Source organism: Nothobranchius furzeri, chromosome 8, assembly GCF_043380555.1.
Source record: "Nothobranchius furzeri strain GRZ-AD chromosome 8, NfurGRZ-RIMD1, whole genome shotgun sequence".
NCBI lineage: Eukaryota > Metazoa > Chordata > Actinopteri > Cyprinodontiformes > Nothobranchiidae > Nothobranchius > Nothobranchius furzeri.
In genome coordinates, this window is record NC_091748.1 from 80,318,675 (window position 1) to 80,341,591 (window position 22,917).

At 47.2% G+C, this 22,917-nt stretch overlaps 1 protein-coding gene across 5 annotated transcripts in view; it reads right to left on the reverse strand.

Annotated features, from left to right (window-relative positions):
* Nucleotides 1–591: 591 nt before the first annotated feature.
* The window catches only part of nfia (nuclear factor I/A), a 142,933-nt gene continuing 120,607 nt past the window's right edge, over nucleotides 592–22,917 (reverse strand). For all 5 annotated transcript variants that reach the window (XM_054733056.2, XM_054733058.2, XM_054733057.2 and 2 more), the window contains 3 exons: nucleotides 13,748–13,916; nucleotides 13,245–13,333; nucleotides 592–805 (listed from right to left, as the gene is read on the reverse strand). In XM_054733056.2, coding sequence (XP_054589031.1) covers nucleotides 791–805; nucleotides 13,245–13,333; nucleotides 13,748–13,916 — 273 coding nt within the window. In that variant the 3' untranslated portion in view covers nucleotides 592–790. The remainder of the gene's footprint in view (nucleotides 806–13,244; nucleotides 13,334–13,747; nucleotides 13,917–22,917) is intronic.

Here is a 22,917-nt window from a genome sequence, read left to right on the forward strand (position 1 = left end):
CTGCACCCTCACCTTCACAGGTGGATGATAAAAGAGAAGAGCAGCTGAAATTGTGACAAGTCAATGAGTCATGAAGCTGAAGCCTGGGCCGGAATGAGCAGAAAATCCAGATCAGCATCGACCCCTAAGCCCCACCCATTACCCCACCCCCACCCCTAAGCCCAGCCCATTACCCCACCCCCACCCATAAGCCCAGCCCATTACCCCAGCCCCACCCCTAAGCCCAGCCCATTTATGCAATCCAGGGAGTTTTTTTATTGGAAAGGGCAGGGACTCCAGTAAGCTCATCCCAGTTATGTCCATGCCCTCCCTCTTAGACCTCCCAGCTTGAGGGTGGGATGAAATGGGGTGGAGCCTATCCCAGGAGGTGTGCTAGGCTCAGGTATGTTGAAGGTTTAGCTGGTGGTTTTTGACCCATAAGTGTAGGAAGCAGGTTGGATATGGAAGGGTGATGGGAGAGTGCATTCGTAATTTCTACTAAGATTCAGTCTGAAGATGGAAACTGATGGCTCAGTAACTCCCCAGCACCCCCATCCACACATTTATGAGCCTGTTCCAGCTTTGGTGGTTAAAGGGTGGTGGTGGGGCTCCAGGTCCGGCTCAGTGGACTCAAGATTCAGAAGTCCACAGGAAGTCCGAGATGAACAGCTGACAAGGTGGGTGGGTGATCTGCTGTAGCCATGCAGATGGGGGTGGGGGCTTTCAGTCACAGCGGGTATCAAAGGTCAGAGGTCAAGGAGGAAACTGCATCACTTTGCTGTACAGTTGGGTGGCAGGTCCTCAGGAGTCCTTATCCCAGGTACCACTGTGAAAACATACAGGTATGTGTTAGAATCAGATCCTCTGATCTGGGTCACGAACGCAGAGTTTTAATGATGTTTCCTGGTTTCCTGTACAGAGGGGACCAACCAGGACCAGTTAGGACAAGTCATGATTGACCAGACAAGTCAGAACCAGTCTGAACCAGTGAGGACCTGCCAATCAGTGCCACTGGTCCCTCCAACCACCACCAGCAGGTGGGGGTTAAGCAGCTGTTTCAACCCTCTGGAGGTGGGCGTTGCAGATTATCAGCGTTAAAACCTACCTACCTGGTTACTCCACACACGTGTTTATGAGCACTTTTAACTCTGAAGTACCCCTGAAGGACTTAGTTGTTCATCCTTTTGTCAAAACTTATTTAGAGGCTGAGAGGGTTAAGATGATTAAAAGCAATTTATTAGTGTAATTGAGTGGGTGGAGTTTTCAGCCAGGAGTGTAGGTAATAGATGACAACATGAAATCATCCATTCATCCGCTAATCCATGGCCAAGTCATGGGGCAGCAGCCCCTCCCTAGCCACTTGGGCCAGCTCCTCCGGGGGAATCCCAAGGTGTTCCCTGGCCAGCCTAGAGACACAGTCTCTCCAGCGTGTCCCGGGTCTTCCTTTAGGTCTTCTCTAGGGTGACCCAACTCTCCAAATATGGAACAGAGACAAATATGGAACTTCAGAAAAGGAAACTGCTTAGTCAGTCACCTGACCTGAATGGCATTAAATTAATCTTCGAGAACAAAGTAAGGAACCTTGGTGTTATCTTTGACCAGGAGTTGACATTCAAATCCCACGTTAAACAGGTTTGTAGGATTTCCTTTTTCCACCTTGGGAATATTATGAAGATTAGAAGCATTCTTTAGTAGTTGAAATAAGGAGGCATGGACCCAGGACCATGAACAGGGACGAAGGAGTTTACACACTGGATCATTCATGGAAAACTGTGATCAGCAGAGAGAGCGCGGGCAGCAGAGGGCGATATCGTCCTCTGCTGCCCGCAGATAAAAGGAAGTGACGCCACCAACATCCGGCGGTTACCCTGATGAAGACGGCAGTGATGTCGAAACATGTCTGCCAAGGTAAAAACAAACCTCATCACACCGTGTACAACGAAGAGCTAAAGAAAACAAGATTATGTGAAGCACAAATGTTTTAACATTAATAATTATGAGGTGTGAATATACTGATAGATTTAACATCTAAATCAACAAATACTGATCTGGTGTAGTTGAAATTTCTTGTTCATTCAGCCATATGATTATATGAAGTTTTAAAGTCATTTATGTCAGGTAAGACAGACTTCATTCAGAGAGTAGAAGATAAGACGTCCTGCGTTTTGCAGCCTTGAGGACTCATGGTGCATGCAGGATGTTAAGAATATTGACTCAAGTTCATCTGTTCATGTCGGCACCACGGTGTCAGATTGACCCGTGTGAAGGGGTTGGCCATAGAGTTGAAAGCCAACCTCTGGTCATTTTGATGGAAAACTTGGCCTTTTGGTACGGTATACCGGTTTACTACAAACCTGTCCAATAACCTGTCCTGTGGGACATTTTGTCACGATGTGGAGGGAAGGTGAGGGAGGATGAATGGGTGCTTCAGCTAGGTAAACCAACTACAATGGGTCCTCTTTATTGGTCAGGATTGCAGACACAACATGGTAGACAGGTGTAAACACAAACTGAAGTAACGGGTACAAACCGACAAACACACAAGGCTTATATACACACACCAGGATGGCCAATCGGGTATCAAGAGGCACGTAGCCTGCAGCAACGGTCAGTTTTTCCACCTACAGTGTGACCTCTTCAGTATCTGGCCATTGGGAGACATAAGTCTTAACTGGTGCTTTCAATCTGCAAGACAGATACTGTTGCTTGGCCAAGGTCCCTCGCAAGCTCCCGCTTTTCTAAGACTGGTTTGTATTCACAGAACAAGACAGATGAACAATATGAGTAACTAATCATATAATTATTTAATGAAATTGACAATATGGTTAAATGAAATGTTTTGATTAATCTGTGCCTAGGTTAATAAGGATGAAATGAATATATGACCCATGCATTTAATCAGCGTACTGACTGGATAAGACACACTCACTATATCTCAATGACGCAAGTTAACGTCACTGCACATAGATATTTTCTTATCCACAAAATCAGCATCTTCATATATCTGAGGGAGGTGTGTATCTGAGTTTGTTGGCAAAAGCCCTTTACAGGGCAAGTTCTGATTTATCTGTAAACCAAAATATGGCCATTATTTAAACAGAATCACTTCCTGAGGGATTCAGTTGAGCTAACTCTGGACTGGCCATCGGACCGAAACTCTGTTCCCTCGCATCTTTTACAAGCTGTCCAAACCTGTTGCATGCTACAGCTGACCGCAAACGGTTCCTTCAGAATAAAACGGAACCAACTCCAACTCCTTAAGAGTCCTTCCATAGACGCAAATAACTACCTGCCGTGACCTGGAGACATCTCGAGACCGGTCTAGTCGGCACTGCGGTTTCTTCTACAGACTTCGGTACTTTTGGGGTCCACGGACTTCCATACATTCCGGATCTACCACGGGGGTCTCCGATAAGGGTACGTAGACTTGACAGATTGCATCTGATGTGGTTTTAAAACCATCACTATAGTTATAGCAGACAAATTCACTCCCACTCAGAACTCAGTTTCTCCAGATACGAGGGTTCTGATAACATCACATTCACACATCATCACACCTCACCTTCCATCCACTCAGATCCATCCATCACATAAAGTGTTCCTACTTGTCAGGTTTTTAATTGTTTAGAAAATAAATTTCTTACTTTTTATAAACTTGACTCCGTCTGAATTAATACGAGGTGTTCTACAATCCCTGAATAAACAAAGAACTCTAAATCTTCTGGTTAAACATTCAAAGACCAATCAGACTGAATTTCCATATTTATATAGAAATTCACATCTTATTGGTCAAAGTGTAGGGTAGTACATTGAGCTTTAAAAGCACCCATACCCACGTATGCTATTCCTACAGGCAGGTGGACACAAGGTAAAGCCCAAGGCACAAGGGCAAGGGGGGCAACGTCGTGACACATCTCGACTCTGAGCAAATGTTACAAACAGGAAAAGTGTCTGTTGTGACTGAAATGCAAGACTGCTCAGGTCACTTTTGTTTAAAAATGGAAACACCGCAAACTTCTCTGCACACTTTTGCCCCGCCCATGTGCTCGGAGATGCGCTCATGACATCACAGACCACAGACCCCCCATGTTCTCAATCACGTCTGCATTCCTAAAGCAGTGTGGGAGGAACATGGCTGGACTGGGGCAGGCGGGCGGAGTGGTGCTACTGCTACATTCCCCCGGAGGAGCTGGCCCTTGTGGCTGGGGGAGGGAAGTCTGGACCCCCCTGCTTAGGCTGCTGCCCCCGCGACCCAAACCCCGATAAGCGGCTGAAAAAGTTTCCAATTATCAATGGTTAATTAAAGGCTCAATGATATTGATGATCTATATTTTTATGAAATTTTACATGTTATTGAACACCTTTCTATTCTATTTATTAAAGTAACCACTTACAATACTTTACAGTTATAAATGTTTACTAACAAAACATTATAAAGTCTTACCTAAACTCTGGTTAGCTGTGAGCCCTGTAGGCACCAGATGTCTGCTAGTCTACTTCAGGACCTGAAAGGACCCCCTGTAGAGCCCAGACACACCGCCATTCTTCTCTCACCCGACCCTTGTGTCCTCTAGTTCTGATTGGTCAGTATTGATTGTGCTGCACTCTGATTGGCTGCTGTCAATCGATCACATTACAAGAACCTCTCCCTCATCTTCCTCACTACCCTCCCAAGTTCAAGTTTATGTTACATCATGTTTGGGACGTGACTTTCATCTCTCCCCCCCCCCCCCCCCCCACTACTACACTTCCTCTTTTTTGATCTCAGGATCACTTTCTCCTCCCTGTCAAACAGTACACTTCTTTAAAAACACACACACACACACACACGCACACACACACACACACACACACACACACACACACACACACACACACACACACACACACACACACACACACACACACACACACACACACACACACACACACACACACACACACACACACACACACACACACACACACACACACACACACACACACACACACACACACACACACACACACACACACACACACACACACACACACACACACACACACACACACACACACACACACACACACACGAACTATTTAGAGAAATAGTTATTGAGTTTGGAAAGAGGGGACATGATTTGGACTTTTCCTTTGTGCGTGTGTGTGTGTGTGTGTGTGTGTGCGTGTGTGTGCGTGTGTGTGTGTATGTGTGTGTGTGTGTGTGTGTGATCTGCAGGTCTCTCTCCTCAGACTTTGCCTGCTCCTGACTCATTGTAATTCTATTTCAGTGTGTGTGTGTGTGTGTGTGTGTGTGTGTGTGTGTGTGTGTGTGTGTGTGTGTGTGTGTGTGTGCAGTGATAGAGGAGAAGACTGGAAGGTTAGTTTTTAATCAATACAACTTGCTGACGCTGGGACTTTTCACCAACCCCCACCCCCACCCACAGAAAAGCCTCTGGAGATGAAACCCAGCGACCAGACAGCCTGTGTTTCTGAGCGGTCCAGTGCTGACAGCTCTGGTTCTGACTGTAAAACAAAATGGTACCAATTGGACTCTTGGTTCTGATAAAAGGTTCCATCCATCAGAAATGCAGAATTGTTTCTACTCCTCTTGGAAAAAAAATGTCTCCATCAAAACATGAGGTTCCTTTGGGACTAAAGAGCTATGACTGTTGGCAGCAGAAGTAGACCCGAAGTCAAGCCCCACCCCCTATACAGGCAACATATACTATCTCAGAGGACTGGTGTCTATACTGTCTCAGAGGACTGGTGTCTATACTGTCTCAGAGGACTGGTGTCTATACTGTCTAAAAGGACTGGGGTCTTTACTGGTCTCAGAGGACTGGTGTCTATACGGTCTCAGAGGACTGGTGTCTATACTGTCTAAAAGGACTGGGGTCTTTACTGGTCTCAGAGGACTGGTGTCTATACTGTCTAAAAGGACTGGGGTCTTTACTGGTCTCAGAGGACTGGTGTCTATACTGTCTTAGAGGACTGGGGTCTTTACTGGTCTCAGAGGACCGGTGTCTATACTGTCTCAGAGGACTGGTGTCTATACTGTCTAAAAGGACTGGTGTCTATACGGTCTCAGAGGACTGGTGTCTTTACTGTCTCAGAGGACTGGTGTCTATACTGTCTCAGAGGACCGGTGTCTATACTGTCTCAGAGGACTGGTGTCTATACTGTCTCAGAGGACTGGTGTCTGTACTGTCTCAGAGGACCGGTGTCTATACTGTCTCAGAGGACTGGTGTCTATACTGTCTTAGAGGACTGGGGTCTTTACTGGTCTCAGAGGACTGGTGTCTATACTGTCTTAGAGGACTGGGGTCTTTACTGGTCTCAGAGGACTGGTGTCTATACGGTCTCAGAGGACTGGTGTCTATACTGTCTCAGAGGACTGGTGTCTATACGGTCTCAGAGGACTGGTGTCTATACTGTCTAAAAGGACTGGGGTCTTTACTGGTCTCAGAGGACTGGTGTCTGTACTGTCTCAGAGGACCGGTGTCTATACTGTCTCAGAGGACTGGTGTCTATACTGTCTAAAAGGACTGGGGTCTTTACTGGTCTCAGAGGACTGGTGTCTGTACTGTCTCAGAGGACTGGTGTCTATACGGTCTCAGAGGACTGGTGTCTATACTGTCTAAAAGGACTGGGGTCTTTACTGGTCTCAGAGGACTGGTGTCTATACTGTCTAAAAGGACTGGGGTCTTTACTGGTCTCAGAGGACTGGTGTCTGTACTGTCTCAGAGGACCGGTGTCTATACTGTCTCAGAGGACTGGTGTCTACACTGTCTAAAAGGACTGGGGTCTTTACTGGTCTCAGAGGGCTGGTGTCTATACTGTCTTAGAGGACTGGGGTCTTTACAGGTCTCAGAGGACTGGTGTCTATACGGTCTCAGAGGACTGGTGTCTATACTGTCTCAGAGGACTGGTGTCTATACTGTCTCAGAGGACTGGTGTCTATACTGTCTTAGAGGACTGGGGTCTTTACTGGTCTCAGAGGACCGGTGTCTATACTGTCTCAGAGGGCTGGTGTCTATACTGTCTAAAAGGACTGGTGTCTATACGGTCTCAGAGGACTGGTGTCTTTACTGTCTCAGAGGACTGGTGTCTATACTGTCTCAGAGGACTGCTGTCTATACCGGTCCAGTGAGAACTCAGTGCAGGGTTTGATCGAGTTGTCTAAAATGTTCTATTCCAGATGTTTGAACATAATGGGAAAACCTGTAGGTGGCAGTATCTGCGGTAGGGCATTTCCTGTTTTCAGTGTTGCACTAAGTGTAGCTGTTCGGTGCTTGTGGCTCGCTAAAGTTGATTGTACTAGGACATTTCTGTGTTATTGTAGCACCTAAGCATGCTAAAACACACATTTTCAGTTGTTCCACCTAGTTTTTAGGGAACCATTTGAGTTTGCACGCAGTTTATTTGGTGTTGAACGGATTGCTCGTTCAGTTAGCTTAGCCTCAGCTTTGCTATGGCTACTTCTGTCTCTGCTTCTCCGTCTCCTATCTCTTGCTCTCTGTGTCAGATGTTTAGTTACGCCTCTGCCTCATTTAGTGATAATGGTACGTGTAATAAATGTAGCATTTTTGTTGCTTTGGAGGCGAGGGTGTCGGGATTGGAGTCCCGGCTCCGCGCTGTTGAAAAACCCGTAAACAGCAGTAGCTACTTAGCTAGCGCGGAGCTAACTAGCTCAGAACCACCCCGTAGCGATCCTCCAGCAGAACCCGAGCAGCCGGGACCTCAGGCCAGCTGGGTGACGGTATGCAGGAAGCATAGAACCCAGCCCGTGGGCCACCACCAACCCGTCCACGTTTCTAATAGATTTTCCCCGCTCAGTGACGCACCCACTGACAAGCCGACTCTGATCATTGGCAGCTCCATAGTCAGAAACGTGGCATTAGAGACTCCAGCAACCATAGTTAAATGTTTACCTGGGGCCAGAGCGGGCAACATTAAATCTGATCTGAAACTGCTGGCTAAGGATAAGCGTAAATACAGTAAGATTGTTATTCACGCTGGCGGTAACGACACCCGGTTACGCCAATAGGAGGTCACTAAAATTAATGTTGCTTCGGTGTGTAAGTTTGCCAAAACAATGTCGGACTCCGTAATTTTCTCTGGCCCCCTGCCTGATCGGACCAGTGACGACATGTTTAGCCGCATGCTGTCCTTCAACCGCTGGTTGTCTAGGTGGTGTCCTGAAAACAACGTGGGCTACATTGATAATTGGAAAACTTTTTGGGGAAAACCTGGTCTGATGCGGAGAGACGGCATCAATCCCTCTTTGGATGGTGCAGCTCTTCTTTCTAGGAACATGGCCAGTTTTATTAGTCCTCCATGACAACCCAGGGTCCAGACCAGGAAGCAGAGTTGTAGTTTAACACACCCCTCTGCAGCTTCTGCACTGTTACCCACCCACTACCCCATAGAGACAGTGTCCTGCCCACGGCCAAAACCACACAGATTAAATATCAGGCTTAATAAAGCAAACCATAGAAATCTCATAAATATTAGAACAAATTCAACTGAGCAGAAAACTAGAAAAATTAAATGTGGGTTGTTGAACTTTAGATCCATTTTTTCTAAGACTTTGTTAGTTAATGACTTGATTTGTGATAATCAGATCTCTTTGCTCTCTCTCACAGAATCCTGGCTGCAGCAAGAGGACTATGTTAGCTTAAACGAGTCGACTCCTTCAAATTATTTAAATCATCATATTGCTCAAAGTACAGGGCGAGGAGGAGGAGTAGCAACCATTTTTCATTCGGACTTATTAATCAATCCCTTACAGATTAATAGTTACAGTTCGTTTGAACATCTTATTTTTAGTTTTCCTAATCCAGATTGCAAAACTGTAAAACCACTCTTGTTTGTAGTTTTATATCGTCCACCAGGCCCTTACTCTGAGTTTTTGGATCAGATCTCTGATTTTTTATCTGATTTGGTGCTAAATACTGATAAGGTCATTGTAGTGGGGGATTTTAATATTCATGTGGACATTGAAAATGATAGCCTCAATGTAGCCTTTAGTAATATCTTAGACTCAATTGGTTTTACCCAAAGAATGCATAGCTCCACCCACTCCTGCCATCATACAGTAGACCAGGGGTGGGGAACCCTGGTCCATCGAGGGCCGCTATCCAGCATATTTTTTTAGTTTCAACCCCTCATCATCACACCTGATTTCAGTCAGCAGGTGATTAACAAGATTCTGCAGAGCTTGATGAGCTGCAGAACAGCTGAATCAACCACTGAAACAGAAGTGTTGGAGCAATGACATGCAGGTTACTGGCCCTCGAGGACCAGGGTTCCCCACTCCTGCATTACACCGATCATACATCAGGAATCTGATTGTTCCATACGTTCCTAACCGAGCACTTCACTCTCAGACTGCAGGTTTACTGGTGGTTCCCAGAATATCTAATATTAGGATGGGAGGCAGATCTTTTAGTTATCAGGCTCCTCTCCTGTGGAACCAGCTCCCAGCTTTAGTCCGTGAGGCAGACACTTTGTCTACTTTTAAGAATAGGCTTAAAACATTTTTATTTGATAGGGCCTATGGTTAAAATCTGATGTTAGCCTAAATCTGGATAAGTGGGGGAGTAGAGGGAGGTGGAGTGTACAGTCGGTAAAGACGGCTCTCCCTTGCCCTGCCTCCAACATGCCTACATCTAAATAGGATAGATTATCCAGAGTTATCTCTGTAGTTATGCTGCTATAGGCTTAGACTGCTGGAGGACACACTGACCACTTTCCACAATCTACTGCTTTCTTCTACAATCTGCTCTTTAACTGTATTATTTCCTGCTATTTCAGCTGTTAACTTTATTTTCTCTCTAAGTGTTTTTCTCCCCAGAAGAAGCTACAACGATGTTCTGCTGAGCTGTGGTGGCCTCATGGAGGGGGCCATCGACTGGCACACTGCTGCTAACCACTAATACATTCTCCCTCTCCTGATAATAACTTTTTACTTTCCTTGACGTTGGATGTGCTACTACTAGTTTACCCGTTTAATTATAGATCCACTAGGATAAATACAATAAAGTTTATCCCTCAACAAATAGAATATTTACTAAGAAATCACAATGTAAACATAGAAACACTACTTGGTGTGTGTGTGTGTCTTCTCCATCCCCAGTGAGTCATGGAGGATGGCTGCTTATACTGAGCCAGGATTCTCTGGAGGTTTATTTCTGTTAAAAGGGAGTTTTTCTCTCCACTGTCGCTGCATGCTTGCTTAGTATGAGGATTGCTGGAGAGACTAGTCAGTGACTTGATGCAACCTGCTGGGTTCCTTATATAGGAAACTTTTTTCTGATTGGCTTAATGACCTGACCGGCATTGGAATGTTTGCTGTGTGAAGGTCCTTGAGACGACTCTGGCACTGATTTGGCGCTTTAGAAATAAACTGAATTGAACTGAATTATTGGCAACGGGCACGGTCTTTTATCCTGTACTGGGCCAAACTATTGAAATCAGTTATGCTGATGACCTTCAGTTTTATTTATCTAAGCCAAAAGAACCCAATTAGGTAATCAGATTACCAGCAGGTCATACAGACCAGGGCCCTCATCTAAAAACCTTTTTGGACAGGTTACGAAAACTACTTAAAGTGTCTTTCTGGAGTTTTCCCCTTTCAGAAATGATGTATGATTTTTCATAAATCCCTAAAAGTGATGGTCTCATCATGTACTGTGATATAATGTAAGCAATACGCCTTCTTTTTTTTTTTTGCTAAGCACGCCCCCTGCCCCGCAGACCTCCGTGCAATAGGAAACTGAACGCCAACCAGAACTAACCAATAGTGTTAGACTACCGCTTACATGCTTCACATTTAAGGAATACCTCGGCAGATGCAGAGTTGATGAACTTTCACGAACAAGTAAGTCTCTAAAACATAAATATATGAGAACACGACATGACATGAGAATAAAACTCGTAAACAACGTGTTTTAGCTGTTTGTCGCTACAGAAGCACATTTATAACCAGAAACGTGAAGTCGCCGTCTTAAACAAACAGATCAACAGTTTTTGTGTGATGTGCTTGTCGGCCACTAGATGGTGCCATCGGGTAAGAGAAATACTCCAGAAAGAGACCAGCCAATGAAACTCTGCTGCCACAGCTGCAGCAGTTCCTGCTTCATAAATCACACCTATCCTAGAAACGAGCTCAGGTGCTTCTGGATCACTTCCTCCTACACGCCCACTTTCTACCATATATGGACAATGCAAGCTACGTTATCGATATTGTACATAAACCTGCTTATTGACTGCATGTCACGGCTCACCCTGACAACCGAGATGGAAATCCACACTCTGGGGTGTCATCTAAAGGAAACATTTAATGAAATAATTAAACTCAAAATGGCTTTAGGCAGGAAACATTGTTGATATCACACAAATATCAGCCTGTCGGCTTCTTCCTGTTGGAACGAGCCGGTTTAAGGAAACCTGACAGCGCTGCAGGTGCAGAGTTTTAGTTAATAGTTTGATTCATCACACATCTAATGTATAAGAAAACTGAGGATGCACAAATGAATGTAATATTTTATGAAATCAAGGTATTTTAAAGGTGTGGTTCACTTGTTTAATCAATGCATTTGCAGCAGTCTCTGGTAGGAATGAATGCCTTGCAGCATGTTTGGTACGTTCTTGCTGTGTTTGACTTCTAATTCCATTTTTTAAAACAGGAAAGGGTTTTCTCTACCTCACTAACGTTTCGTTTGCGTCTGCAAACTTCCTCAGAGCTGACGCTGATGGTGGCGTCACTTCCTACTCCGTTTATCCGCGGGCAGCAGAGGACGCTGTTGCCCTCTGCTGCCCGCTCTCCCCTCTCCGATGATGAGGGCGACAACGCCCTCTGCTGCCCGCTCTCCCCTCTCCGATGATGAGGGCGACAACGCCCTCTGCTGCCCGCGGATAAACGGAGTAGGAAGTGACGCCACCATCGGCGTCAGCTCTGAGGAAGTTTGCAGACGCAAACGAAACATCAGCAAGGTAGACAACCTTATCTGTGTTTAGAAAAGAACCAAAAATGGAAATGCCTTGCAAGCCGTACTCGGGGAAAAAAATTCAACACAAGTAAACTTTTAGTTGTGTTCAGCACCTTGGGCGTCTAAGGTTGTGAAAGGTGCTTTATAAATAAATAAAATGAGCAAAATAATAATAATAACAGCCCTCAAGTGCATGGACAACTCTGCTGCAGCAGAAAGTAGCTTCACATGACTGATCTGGATTCTTACTTCCTGATATGTGGACATCTCTCTTCTGATTGGCTAACAGCAACACGACTCTACCACTGACTGTGCTCTGCAACGCTGATGTTTTATCTCCACTGAAACACAAGCCTGGAGGAGTTCTGCTGTGTGGTGAATGACCTGTGAATTGGAATGTTTATTATGTGAAGGTCCTTAAGACGACTCTTGTCGTGATTTGGCGCTTTATAAATAAACTTGAATTGAATTGAATTGGTGGAGTTGCTAATGCTAATGGTTAGCTACTACTAGCCAAGATGTTCTCTGCTGATTCCTGGACGCTAAACCGACGACAACCTTTGAACATCAAAGAGCTTTGATCTCCTGGCCCCTCGGCTCTAGATGAAGGTTTGAGGATCCAAATTGTGACAAAGCACCACAAGTTTTTATTTGTGCTGAGCCACAGCAGGAAAAAAAAGCTTTTATTGTGCTGTTCTCTCATTCGTTCCTCCTACGTCTTCATTTTCTTCTATGCTGCTCATGGACTCGGCTATCCTGTACTGAATTAGTTGTACGGTGGGAGGACCCACTCAAAAACCAGATGCTCCATCTCAAGCAGATTATCCTCCTAAAATATAAGTTATTACGTTAAATCCAACCCAGCCCATCTTCACATGTGGTTCTAAAGCAGACACGTATGTAATGCTGTGGGATGCAGAGAGATCACATGGCCTAGCACACCTGTGTCAGGTGTTAGTGGTGGTCAGAGGGGCCGACGGTGCCAAATGGCAGCCTCGCCTCTGTCAGACCTCCCCAGGGCGGCTGTGGCTACAAGTAGCTTACCATCACTAGCAGTGTGTGAATGTGAGAGTGTGTGAAAGCGTCTTTGGGTGTCTAGAAAAGCGCTATATAAGTTCAATGCATTATTATTATTGTTATTAACACACCACACCTTCTTCTGCTCGTGCAGTTCCCCTAATGGCCTCAAAGCTTTCATACTGGAGTCTGATGGTAGTTGCATTTACATTTGAATGTAAACAACTACATCTCTAAGGTCCGAGGCAGCTGGAGGCCAGCTGTTGGTTTTACCTGTGGCTGCTGGGGGATGTTAAAGCCTGGATCCCGGGGTCCGACGCTGACGAAGCGCTGGGCTGGGGAGGTGGTGGGCGTGGAGTACGCTGTCCACACACACGCACGCACGCACGCACGCACGCGCACACGCACACACACACACACACACACACACACACACACACACACACACACACACACACACACACACACACACACAGTTTCATGAACACATTGAGATGATGTATAGGATGTGATTAGCATAAAGGCAGGAAGTAGACCGTTAGCCTGGTGCTACCAGTGCAAAAGGGTTCTGGAGAGATTTGCAGATCTGGGTCAGCGTGAGGTCACCAGAACCAGAACCACCCCACACACAATCAAGTTGGTACCAGTTAGAACGGGTTGTTTTGATTCCAACTGCATCTGCTCTTATCAAGCATTACCAGAACCAATCGGAACCATGCTGGTTCTCCTTGCAGGTGTGTGTGTGTGTGTGTGTGTGTGTGTGTGTGTGCACTCACTGGGTGAGGAGGGGGAGCTGCTTCCTCCCCCCTCAGTGGAAGACGTGGAGGGTGGCTTGGTGTCGACGGGCAGTGGGACAGGCCGGGCCATGGGGGGAGGGGGTGGGGGAGGCAGCATGGGTGTAGGTAGGAAGGGGTTGTGGACCTTGCCCTGGGAGCTGCCGTTGGGCTGAGGAAGAGAAGGAGAAGGACTTAGTTGTACAGAGACCATCTGCAGCCTGGTCTTCTCACACCTACATTAGAATCAGTTAACCTTTACGTGTAAAGCACTTTTCACACCAAGTCACCAAAAAGCGTTTAGACAACGGCTGAGGAGCAGGTGTGAGCTTGGGGTGGCCACCTGTCGCCCCTAAAACAGAGGAAACTGACTGATGAGAATCATAAAACCAGAACAGGTACAGAGTCACATACCAGGTTAGGGTTTGGGTCAGTTCACAGTTCAGAAAGCCTTGTAAGGTCAGAGGTCAATGAAAGAGCTCACCAGACAGTGAAGTAAAAATACTTCACATAAACGATATTTTTGTCTCTGTGCTGAATGATCATGCTGTTGTTTCCCCGGTATCACCCAAAGTACCTAGTGCCATCATGAATGCAATGTTAAAGGTTCAATAATGTTAATAATCCATATTTATATGGAGTGTTGCATTTTACTGAATACCTTTATATTCTGTTGACAGCTTATCAAAAGGAACCACCTGCAAACAGCCACATGTTGGCGAGGCAGTCAGCAGGTAAACCAAACCAACGCCCACAAGGTGTTTGTCTGACGCTCGTTAAAGCTGTGTTGTTGTTGTGATGCTGTCTTGGTCTTAAAAAGGAGTGACTGCTTGAGTGTTTTATTTTGGTTTGCTTTTATTTGTGTTCATACTTGTGGTAACTTGAGGTGGAGGATGTGATCCGTTTTCACCGTTTGGATTTCCAGACACTCTCCGTGTCTGAAGCAGTTGATTCCCTCACTAGACTGAAAGCTGAGAGCTCGTTCGCCACATTTTTCCCGTGGTTAAGCTAATGACTAAATTCTAGCCTTTAAAATATGGAAAGGTGCCTCGACGCAACAGTAAGCTCTGCAGAGATAAACCCTACGTAACTCCTCAATGGCCAGAGGCAAAACTCTGAACAGCGTGTGTCGAGAAGTGTTACACCTCGGGTGAACAAGGTTTTTGGATTTTCATGACCGGGATTGTAAATAAATGTGATGTTTGTGACGGGCGTGGTAAAAACAGAGACTAACCTCCGGTCTAAGTCCTGGACAGCTGGTTTCTGCTGAAACAGCTGTAGTAAACAACCCGACTCCGACCCCGCCAGCTGGATATCACTACCGGAGGTGCAGACATGTTTTAGACCGTTTGACCCGATTAGGACACCGGGGACGGTTCTGTTCATCTTCAGAACCAAAATCAGTTCAGCTTGTTAACTTCTGTTAAATATTTCATCTCTGTGCTCCACCAGGAGCTCTCAGCTGACTCCAGGTCTCAGCTCCATCATCTGTCCGATATAATTCAGTCATCTACAGATTTTCTGTAATGATTTATGCCGTATGTTTTGGACACCCGAGTGAAGAGAGGGGCGGAGCTGTCAACTGATCACCACCTGGTGGTGAGTTGGATCAGATGGCAAGGGAACATGCCGCGTAGACCTGGCAAACCCAAACGCATAGTGAGGGTCTGCTGGGAACGCCTGGCAGAAGAACCTGTCAAGACGGTCTTCAACTCCCACCTCCGGCAGAGCTTTGACCGCGTCCCGAGAGCAGTGGGGGACATTGAGTCCGAGTGGGCCTTGTTCCACTCTGCGATTGTCGAGGCGGCTGTTGCTAGCTGTGGTCGTAAGGTGGCCGGTGCAAGTCGTGGTGGCAACCCCCGTACCCGCTGGTGGACACCAGAGGTTCGGGGAGCCGTCAGGCTGAAGAAGGAGGCCTACAGGGCGTGGCTGGTCTGTGGGTCTCCGGAGGCAGCAGACAGGTACCGGATAGCCAAGCGGGGTGCAGCAGTGGCAGTTGCCGAGGCAAAATCTCGGGCGTGGGAGGAGTTTGGTGAGGCCGTGGAGAAAGGCTCGATCAGCTCCAAAGAGGTTCTGGCAAACTGTCCGGCGCCTCAGGAGAGGAAGGCAGCAACGCGCTCACACTGTTTACAGTGGGGATGGGGAGCTGCTGACGTCAACTGAGGCTATAGTCGGACGGTGGAAGGAATACTTTGAGGAGCTCCTCAATCCCACCAATGCGCATTCCGAGGAGGAACCAGAGCCGGGAGACCTGGGGATGGACTGTCCGATCTAGGGGGCAGAATTTGCTGAGGTAGTCAAACAACTACACAGCGGCGGAGCCCCGGGGGCGGATGAGGTTCGTCCTGGGTATCTCAAGGCTATGGATGTTGTAGGGCTGTCATGGTTGACACGTCTCTATAACATTGCGTGGTCATCGGGGGCAGTTCCTAGGGAGTGGAGACCGGGGTGGTGGTCCCCATCTTTAAGAAGGGTGACCTGAGGGTGTGTTCCAACTATAGGGGGATCACACTCCTCAGCCTCCCTGGAAAGGTCTACGCCAAGGTACTGGAGAGGAGGGTCCGATCGATAGTTGAATCTCAGATAGAGGAGGAGCAATGTGGTTTTCGTCCTGGCCGTGGAACTGTGGACCAGCTCTATACCCTTGCAAGGGTGATGGAGGGGGCATGGGAGTTTGCCCAACCAATCCACATGTGTTTTATGGATTTGGAGAAGGCTTATGACCGTGTCCCCAGGGGCACCCTGTGGGGGACGCTCCAGGAGTATGGGGTGGGTGGCTTTCTGTTAAGGGCCATTCAGTCCCTTTACCAGAGGAGCGTGAGTTTGGTCCGCATAGCCGGTAGTAAGTCGGACCTGTTCCCAGTGAGGGTTGGACTCCGCCAGGGCTGCCCTTTGTCACCGGTTCTGTTCATCACTTTTATGGACAGAATTTCTAGACGCAGCCGTGGTGTGGAGTGTGTCGAGTTTGGTGGCAGGAGAATCTCGTCTCTGCTTTTTGCGGATGATGTGGTCCTCCTAGCTTCATCCAGCTCTGACCTTCAGCTCTTGCTGGGTAGGTTCGCGGCCGAATGTGAAGCGGCTGGGATGAGGATCAGCACCTCCAAATCTGAGACCATGGTTCTCGACCGGAAAAGGGTGGCTTGCCACCTCCGGGTCGGGGGAGAGGTCCTACCTCAAGTGGAGGAGTTTAAGTATCTCGGGGTCTTGTTCACGAGTGAGGGTAGGAGGGATCGGGAGATCGACAGGCGGATTGGTTCGGCGTCTGCAGTGATGCGGACGCTGAACCGATCTGTCGTGGGGAAGAGGGAGCTGAGCCAGAAAGCCAGGCTCTCGATTTACCGGTCGATCTACGTCCCAATCCTCACCTATGGTCATGAGCTTTGGGTAATGACCGAAAGAACGAGATCACGGATACAAGCGGCCGAAATGAGTTTCCACCGTAGGGTGGCCGGGCTCAGCCTTAGAGATAAGGTGAGGAGCTCGGACATTCGGGAGGGACTCGGAGTAGAACCGCTGCTCCTCCGGATCGAAAGGAGCCAGTTGAGGTGGTTTGGGCATCTGGTCAGGATGCCTCCTGGACGCCTCCCCGGGGAGGTTTTTCGGGCATGTCCTGCCGGCAGAAGGCCCCCGGGTCGACCCAGGACACGTTGGAGAGGTTACATCTCCAATCTGGTCCTGGAACGCCTTGGGGTCCTGCCGGAGGAGCTGGTGGACAAGGCCGGGGAGAGGACTGCCTGGAGCTCCCTAATTGGGATGCTGCCCCCGCGACCCGGACCCGGATAAGCGGAGGAAGACGAAGACGAAGACGAAGATTTATGACAAAAGTTCTTAACAAAATGAAAAACTGAAGCCACTTCGTGTTTATGTACATGGTAAAGTGTACTTATACTGAATTCTACTACCTGATGCCGAGTCTGGCCAGTACCTTCCAAACGTCTTTATCTGCCAGCGGCCGCAGCAACAGGCTGCAGATGAATTTAAAATCTCTTTGGGGTAAAGTTCTGGTCAGTCAAACCGCCATGTTTGAAGCCATTAAGAAGGCCTTCATTTTAGATCTCCACAGTCTCAAAGAAGGAAGAGACATCATTCTTCCTCTTTCTCTGTTTTGCACTTTTTACCCAGTACCGCCCTCTCTGGCATGTTTTGATCCGACTGCTTTCCCAGGTGACCATTTCTTCTCAAATGAAGGGTTTTGTAGCATTTGTGTACTCCGGGATGACCTCTTGTTGGGTATTCTAACAGAAATGAAGCCTGAGCTGTCTGGCCTAAGACAGGAAGAGATGTACAGAAGTTGTGTATTAGAGTTCATGCTTTGGAATACTCCTCCTTGCCAGTGAGTGCTGAGGGAGGAATTCTCAGGTAAAGCATGGACAGCAGGTTTGAATCTTGCCATGTCAGTCAGGCAGGTTCCCTCGGAGGAGCCACGTGTTCTACTTCTGCCTTTTCTTTGTGAACGCCGACATTGCCCTTACCACTATTCAGCGACCATGCTGACAACAGCCCTGCTGCTCCAAGATTACGAGCTGGGTCCGATGGGCTGCCATCCATTGAACCTGCCCATACGGTGCGCACTGTAGCACCTGCGACCCCAGTGGGGTCTGGCGAGGTCGCATCCATCAGTACCAGTCTTCGACCATCCTCTACACTTGTCGGCTTTTCCAGTCACCCTTTCCCGCTGGAAAAGCTTGAAAAACTTAAACTATAATGTGTAATCATCAGAAAAGATCCAAAACGGCAACCTCACATCCCTGTGACTCTAGAGGAGTCGCTTACTTGTGATCTTAGATACTGGGTCAGATAATTCTTTCATATCTCGTTCACCTTGGGAACGCCTCCGCTCGTACCTTGAAACACCCCCTGCGCTGTGACGGTCATTCCTTATTCATGTTTTTTTTTCTTGGCACTGGAAGCGAGCAGATGATTTTCTCTTTGCTCCTGCGCCTTATCTTCCCAAGGCTCTTTGTCCTGCCTTATCTGAGAGGGAATCTTTGGATCCTTTCTGGAATTACATTTTAAAATAATGGATCTGGTCAACTGGTCGCAGAACAACACTGATGAAATTTTTACAACATTCAGAACGGAGAAGGGAGCTCCCATATTCCTGCACAGAATGCACCAGGTTGGATACATTTTGGATTCCTGGAAGAGGGACAGGAAGTTGGCTCCCTGGTTTAATTCTCATTTACGAGCTTTAAAACAAAACTCTAGAAAACTGGAGAGAACATGGCGCTCTACGCACCATGAGGAGGCCTACCTATCCTGGAAAAATAGTCTTGTGCTTTATAAAAATAAGCTTAGACAAACTAGAACTGCTTCTTTCTCAGCATTAATTGAGGAGAATAAGAATAATCCTAAATTTATTTTCAGTACAGTTGCTAAACTTACACAGAATCATAGCTCTGAGCCATCTATTCCCTTAGCCCTCAGCAGCAACGACTTCATGGGATTTTTTACAAGTAAAATTAATTCTATTAGAAACAAAATCTTTAGCATCCTCCCTAATGCGATTTCTTCTTCCTCAGTAAGTGAGGCAGCATCAGAGGTGACTGTAGAACCTCATCTGTGCTTGAACCGTTTTGATCCAGTTGAGCTTTCAGAGTTATCAAAAATACTAGCTTAATCTAAACCTTCCACTTGTATTTTGTCATTCAAATCCCACGTTAAACAGGTTTGTAGGATTTTCTTCTTCTACCTTCGGAATATTCCTTTCCAGGAGTGATGCTGAAAAACTAGTTCATGCATTTATTACATCAAGACTGGATTACTGTAAATCATTACCAGGTGTGGAAACTTGAACCGCCCGAGCGCCATTGGCTTAATGCCCGGTTTGGTGCCCAAGCTTTTTTAGTCCTTTACACACCAGCGTTCACCTCCCTCTGTGTCCGTGCGTTTGGGATACATTGTGACCACGCCCTGTAGCACACCGCCATTTGAGATTCCATTGCACACAAAACTGCGCATGTTCACTTAACTAGAGGCTAGAGGCCAGTTCGACGACAAAGAGCCAGAGGAAGATTTCATGTGCTTGGGCCAGGCCTGCTTGCTCTCTATTGGGCCATTCCCATCTGTACCGGGTCGGCCCGGGCCGGGTAGCCCCAGTCGGCCCCAGCCTGGCCCGGTTGATTCCACACATCCTTGTCTTAAGCCCATGTGGGCTGATTCTACCCACCAATCAGAGGCTTGCTCTAATGGAAGGTGTGAATTTGCTGTCAGCAGTGGGTGTGTTGGCCCTGGTCGGCCTGAAGCAGACCCCCTCGAGAAGAGGGCTGAGAATGAGCCTTGGTTGGCCCGGAAAAATACCAGGCCACCCAGATATGTAAACAACCTACGCTACCCGGCCCGGGTTTTACACATTTGTCTTCTATTGGAATGTTTCACCTTTTTTGTAATTTGTAATCTGTAATTTGAATTGCTTTTATTTTCTGATTTATTCACTTTATTTGACTTTGTACTGTACTATGTTCAGCGCCTTGGGCTTCCTGACAGGGTTGCGGAAGGCGCTTTATAAATAAAGCTTTGATTTGATTGATCTGAGGTGGTACCAGTTCTAGCAGGGCGCTCGAGTCACCAAGCGGGATCCAGGACTCACAGATGCAGAGAAAACCCAAGTCATGCTGAATAAAAAAGTCACGAAGAATAAAAGTTTTGTTCAGCGCAGACCTGGCATTGACCAGACCAAACCGAGTCTGCGGCACCGAGATCGCGCACGAGAAAACCGGCTAGCAGAGCTTCTGACTGACAGTTTATGTGCAGCAGCAAATCAACTATCCTGATTAACAAGGTTATAAAAGCTCATAAATGAAAAATCACTTTGATGTGTGGGGGAACTTTTCCAGGCCCTCTTTAGCAGGGAGGGACTGGGAGGAGAGTGCTGTAGCCTTTTAGCTGGAAGCTAACCGGAGCCTGGGGCTAACACTAGCGACATGAAGGTGGGTTGGTTCACCGGCACGTGTCGGAGTCAGCCCGGTAAAAATGATTAACGACACCGAGCGGACTCACGTTCACGTTTGAAAGCAGCGCTGATTCCAGAAACCTCAGCACAAAGTGCGTTCGTTGCTCTGAGCCAGCATGACGAACAAGGGAACGGCGCTGCTAACTCAGATCGGGTGTTGCGTTCCACCTTTCCTAAGGGTCTACGTAGGGGGTGGGTGTATTACGTGAACGGACCCATCTGATTGGCCGCGTATCAGAAGGACTACATTTGATTGGTCAAATAATACTTCCGCGTAAAAAACAGAGCTGGTTTACTAAAAGCTGATGTATGACACGGATGGAAATGTTGAACCAGACATTTATCACCGTTTTTGACGTGCTTTGCGACGGGCCTATCGCACGTCCTGTTATCGTGATGACAATAATGTTTTGATATATTGTGCAGCCCTAATATTTACTAAGAAATCACAATGTATGAGATTTCCATGATTTGCTTTATTAAGCCTGATAATCTGTGTGGTTTTGGCCGTGGGCAGGACACTGTCTCTATGGGGTAGTGGGTGGGTAACAGTACAGAAGCTGCAGAGGGGTGGGTTAAACTACGACTCTGCTTCCTGGTCTGGACCCTGGGTAGTCATGGAGGACTAATAAAACTGGCCACGTTCCTAGAAAGAAGAGCTGCACCATCCAAAGAGGGATGGATGCCGTCTCTCCGCATCAGACCAGGTTTTCCCCAAAAAGTTTTCCAATTATCAAAGTAGCCCACGTTGTTTTCAGGACACCACCTAGACAGCCAGCGGTTGAAGGACAGCATGCGGCTAAACATGTCGTCACTGGTCCGATCAGGCAGGGGGCCAGAGAAAATTACGGAGTCCGACATTGTTTTGGCAAACTTGCACACCGACGCAACATTAATTTTAGTGACCTCCGATTGGCGTAACCGGGTGTCGTTACCGCCAGCGTGAATAACAATCTTACTGTATTTACGCTTATCCTTAGCCAGCAGTTTCAGGTAAGATTTAATGTCGCCCGCTCTGGCCCCAGGTAAACATTTAACTATGGTTGCTGGAGTCTCTAATGCCACGTTTCTGACTATGGAGCTGCCAATGATCAGAGTCGGCTTGTCAGTGGGTGTGCCACTGAGCGGGGAAAATCTATTAGAAACGTGGACGGGTCGGTGGTGGCCCACGGGCTGGGTTCTATGCTTCCTGCGTACCGTCACCCAGCCGGCCTGAGGTCCCGGCTGCTCGGGCTCCACTGGAGGATCGCTACCGGGTGGTTCTGAGCTAGTTAGCCCCGCGCTGTTTAGCTGTTTAGCGAGCCCCAAACACCAAACAGCCACACGTAGTGCAACACTGAAACAGGAAATGATGCAAAAACGCCTTACCGCAGATACTGCCACCTACAGGAAGCAAGAACAAGACCTAATAAATCTAACAAAGAAATAAAAGTTGAGTGATAATCTGCTTTCTTGCATTAAAGTCAAAGCAGCTGATTGAACAATAAAGTGTTCAAGTTGAAGTTAATCTTGTTTACAATAGTTGATACGACACTTGAGTAAATAAAGGGCCGGGCCTGTATTAGAGGATTTACGGTACTTAGTAAGTCCTGGCTGGCTAGTCAACCACTCAGTGTTTAATTAATTTTCTGTCAGTCCTCTAATTTTAGTCCAATGTAGTTTTGTAGTACATTTTACTTGTTTCACTGCTTCTGTTTGGGTCTGCCTCACTACTCCAAGTGTTAGTAAATCAAAGTATTGAAGTTCTGCAAGTTCTCAACAAAGTAGCTCATTGTACCAGATTTGGTCTGCTGACACCTTCAGCTCAAGCTTGGTTTCCACTTACTTGGTAACTCCTGGCTGAACACATTTAGTTCTCTTCTCGGCGTTTTATGATATTATGCTAGTCTTCTAGTTTTGGTACACGCGACTCCATCTGTGTGTTTGTCCGCTGTCATCGCTGTACAGCACACTGAGTTGCCTTTGTGTAGGAAATGTGCTGCATAGATAAAGCTGTCTGGTGCTCCGGCTTCAATGACCTTGTCGCTGGTGTCTTCCCTTGACCTGTCAGTCGGTGGCATGTCAGCGTGTCATCCCGTGTTCGTGACTGATCATGAGTTTTTCCCTTTTTTATTTGGCAAAGACCTGATCAATTGCTTTGAGCCCATTATTGATCTTTATGGGTGGAAACTCTGGACTCGGGTGACTCAACCACTGCCCAGGAAGCCCCCTCAGGACCTCA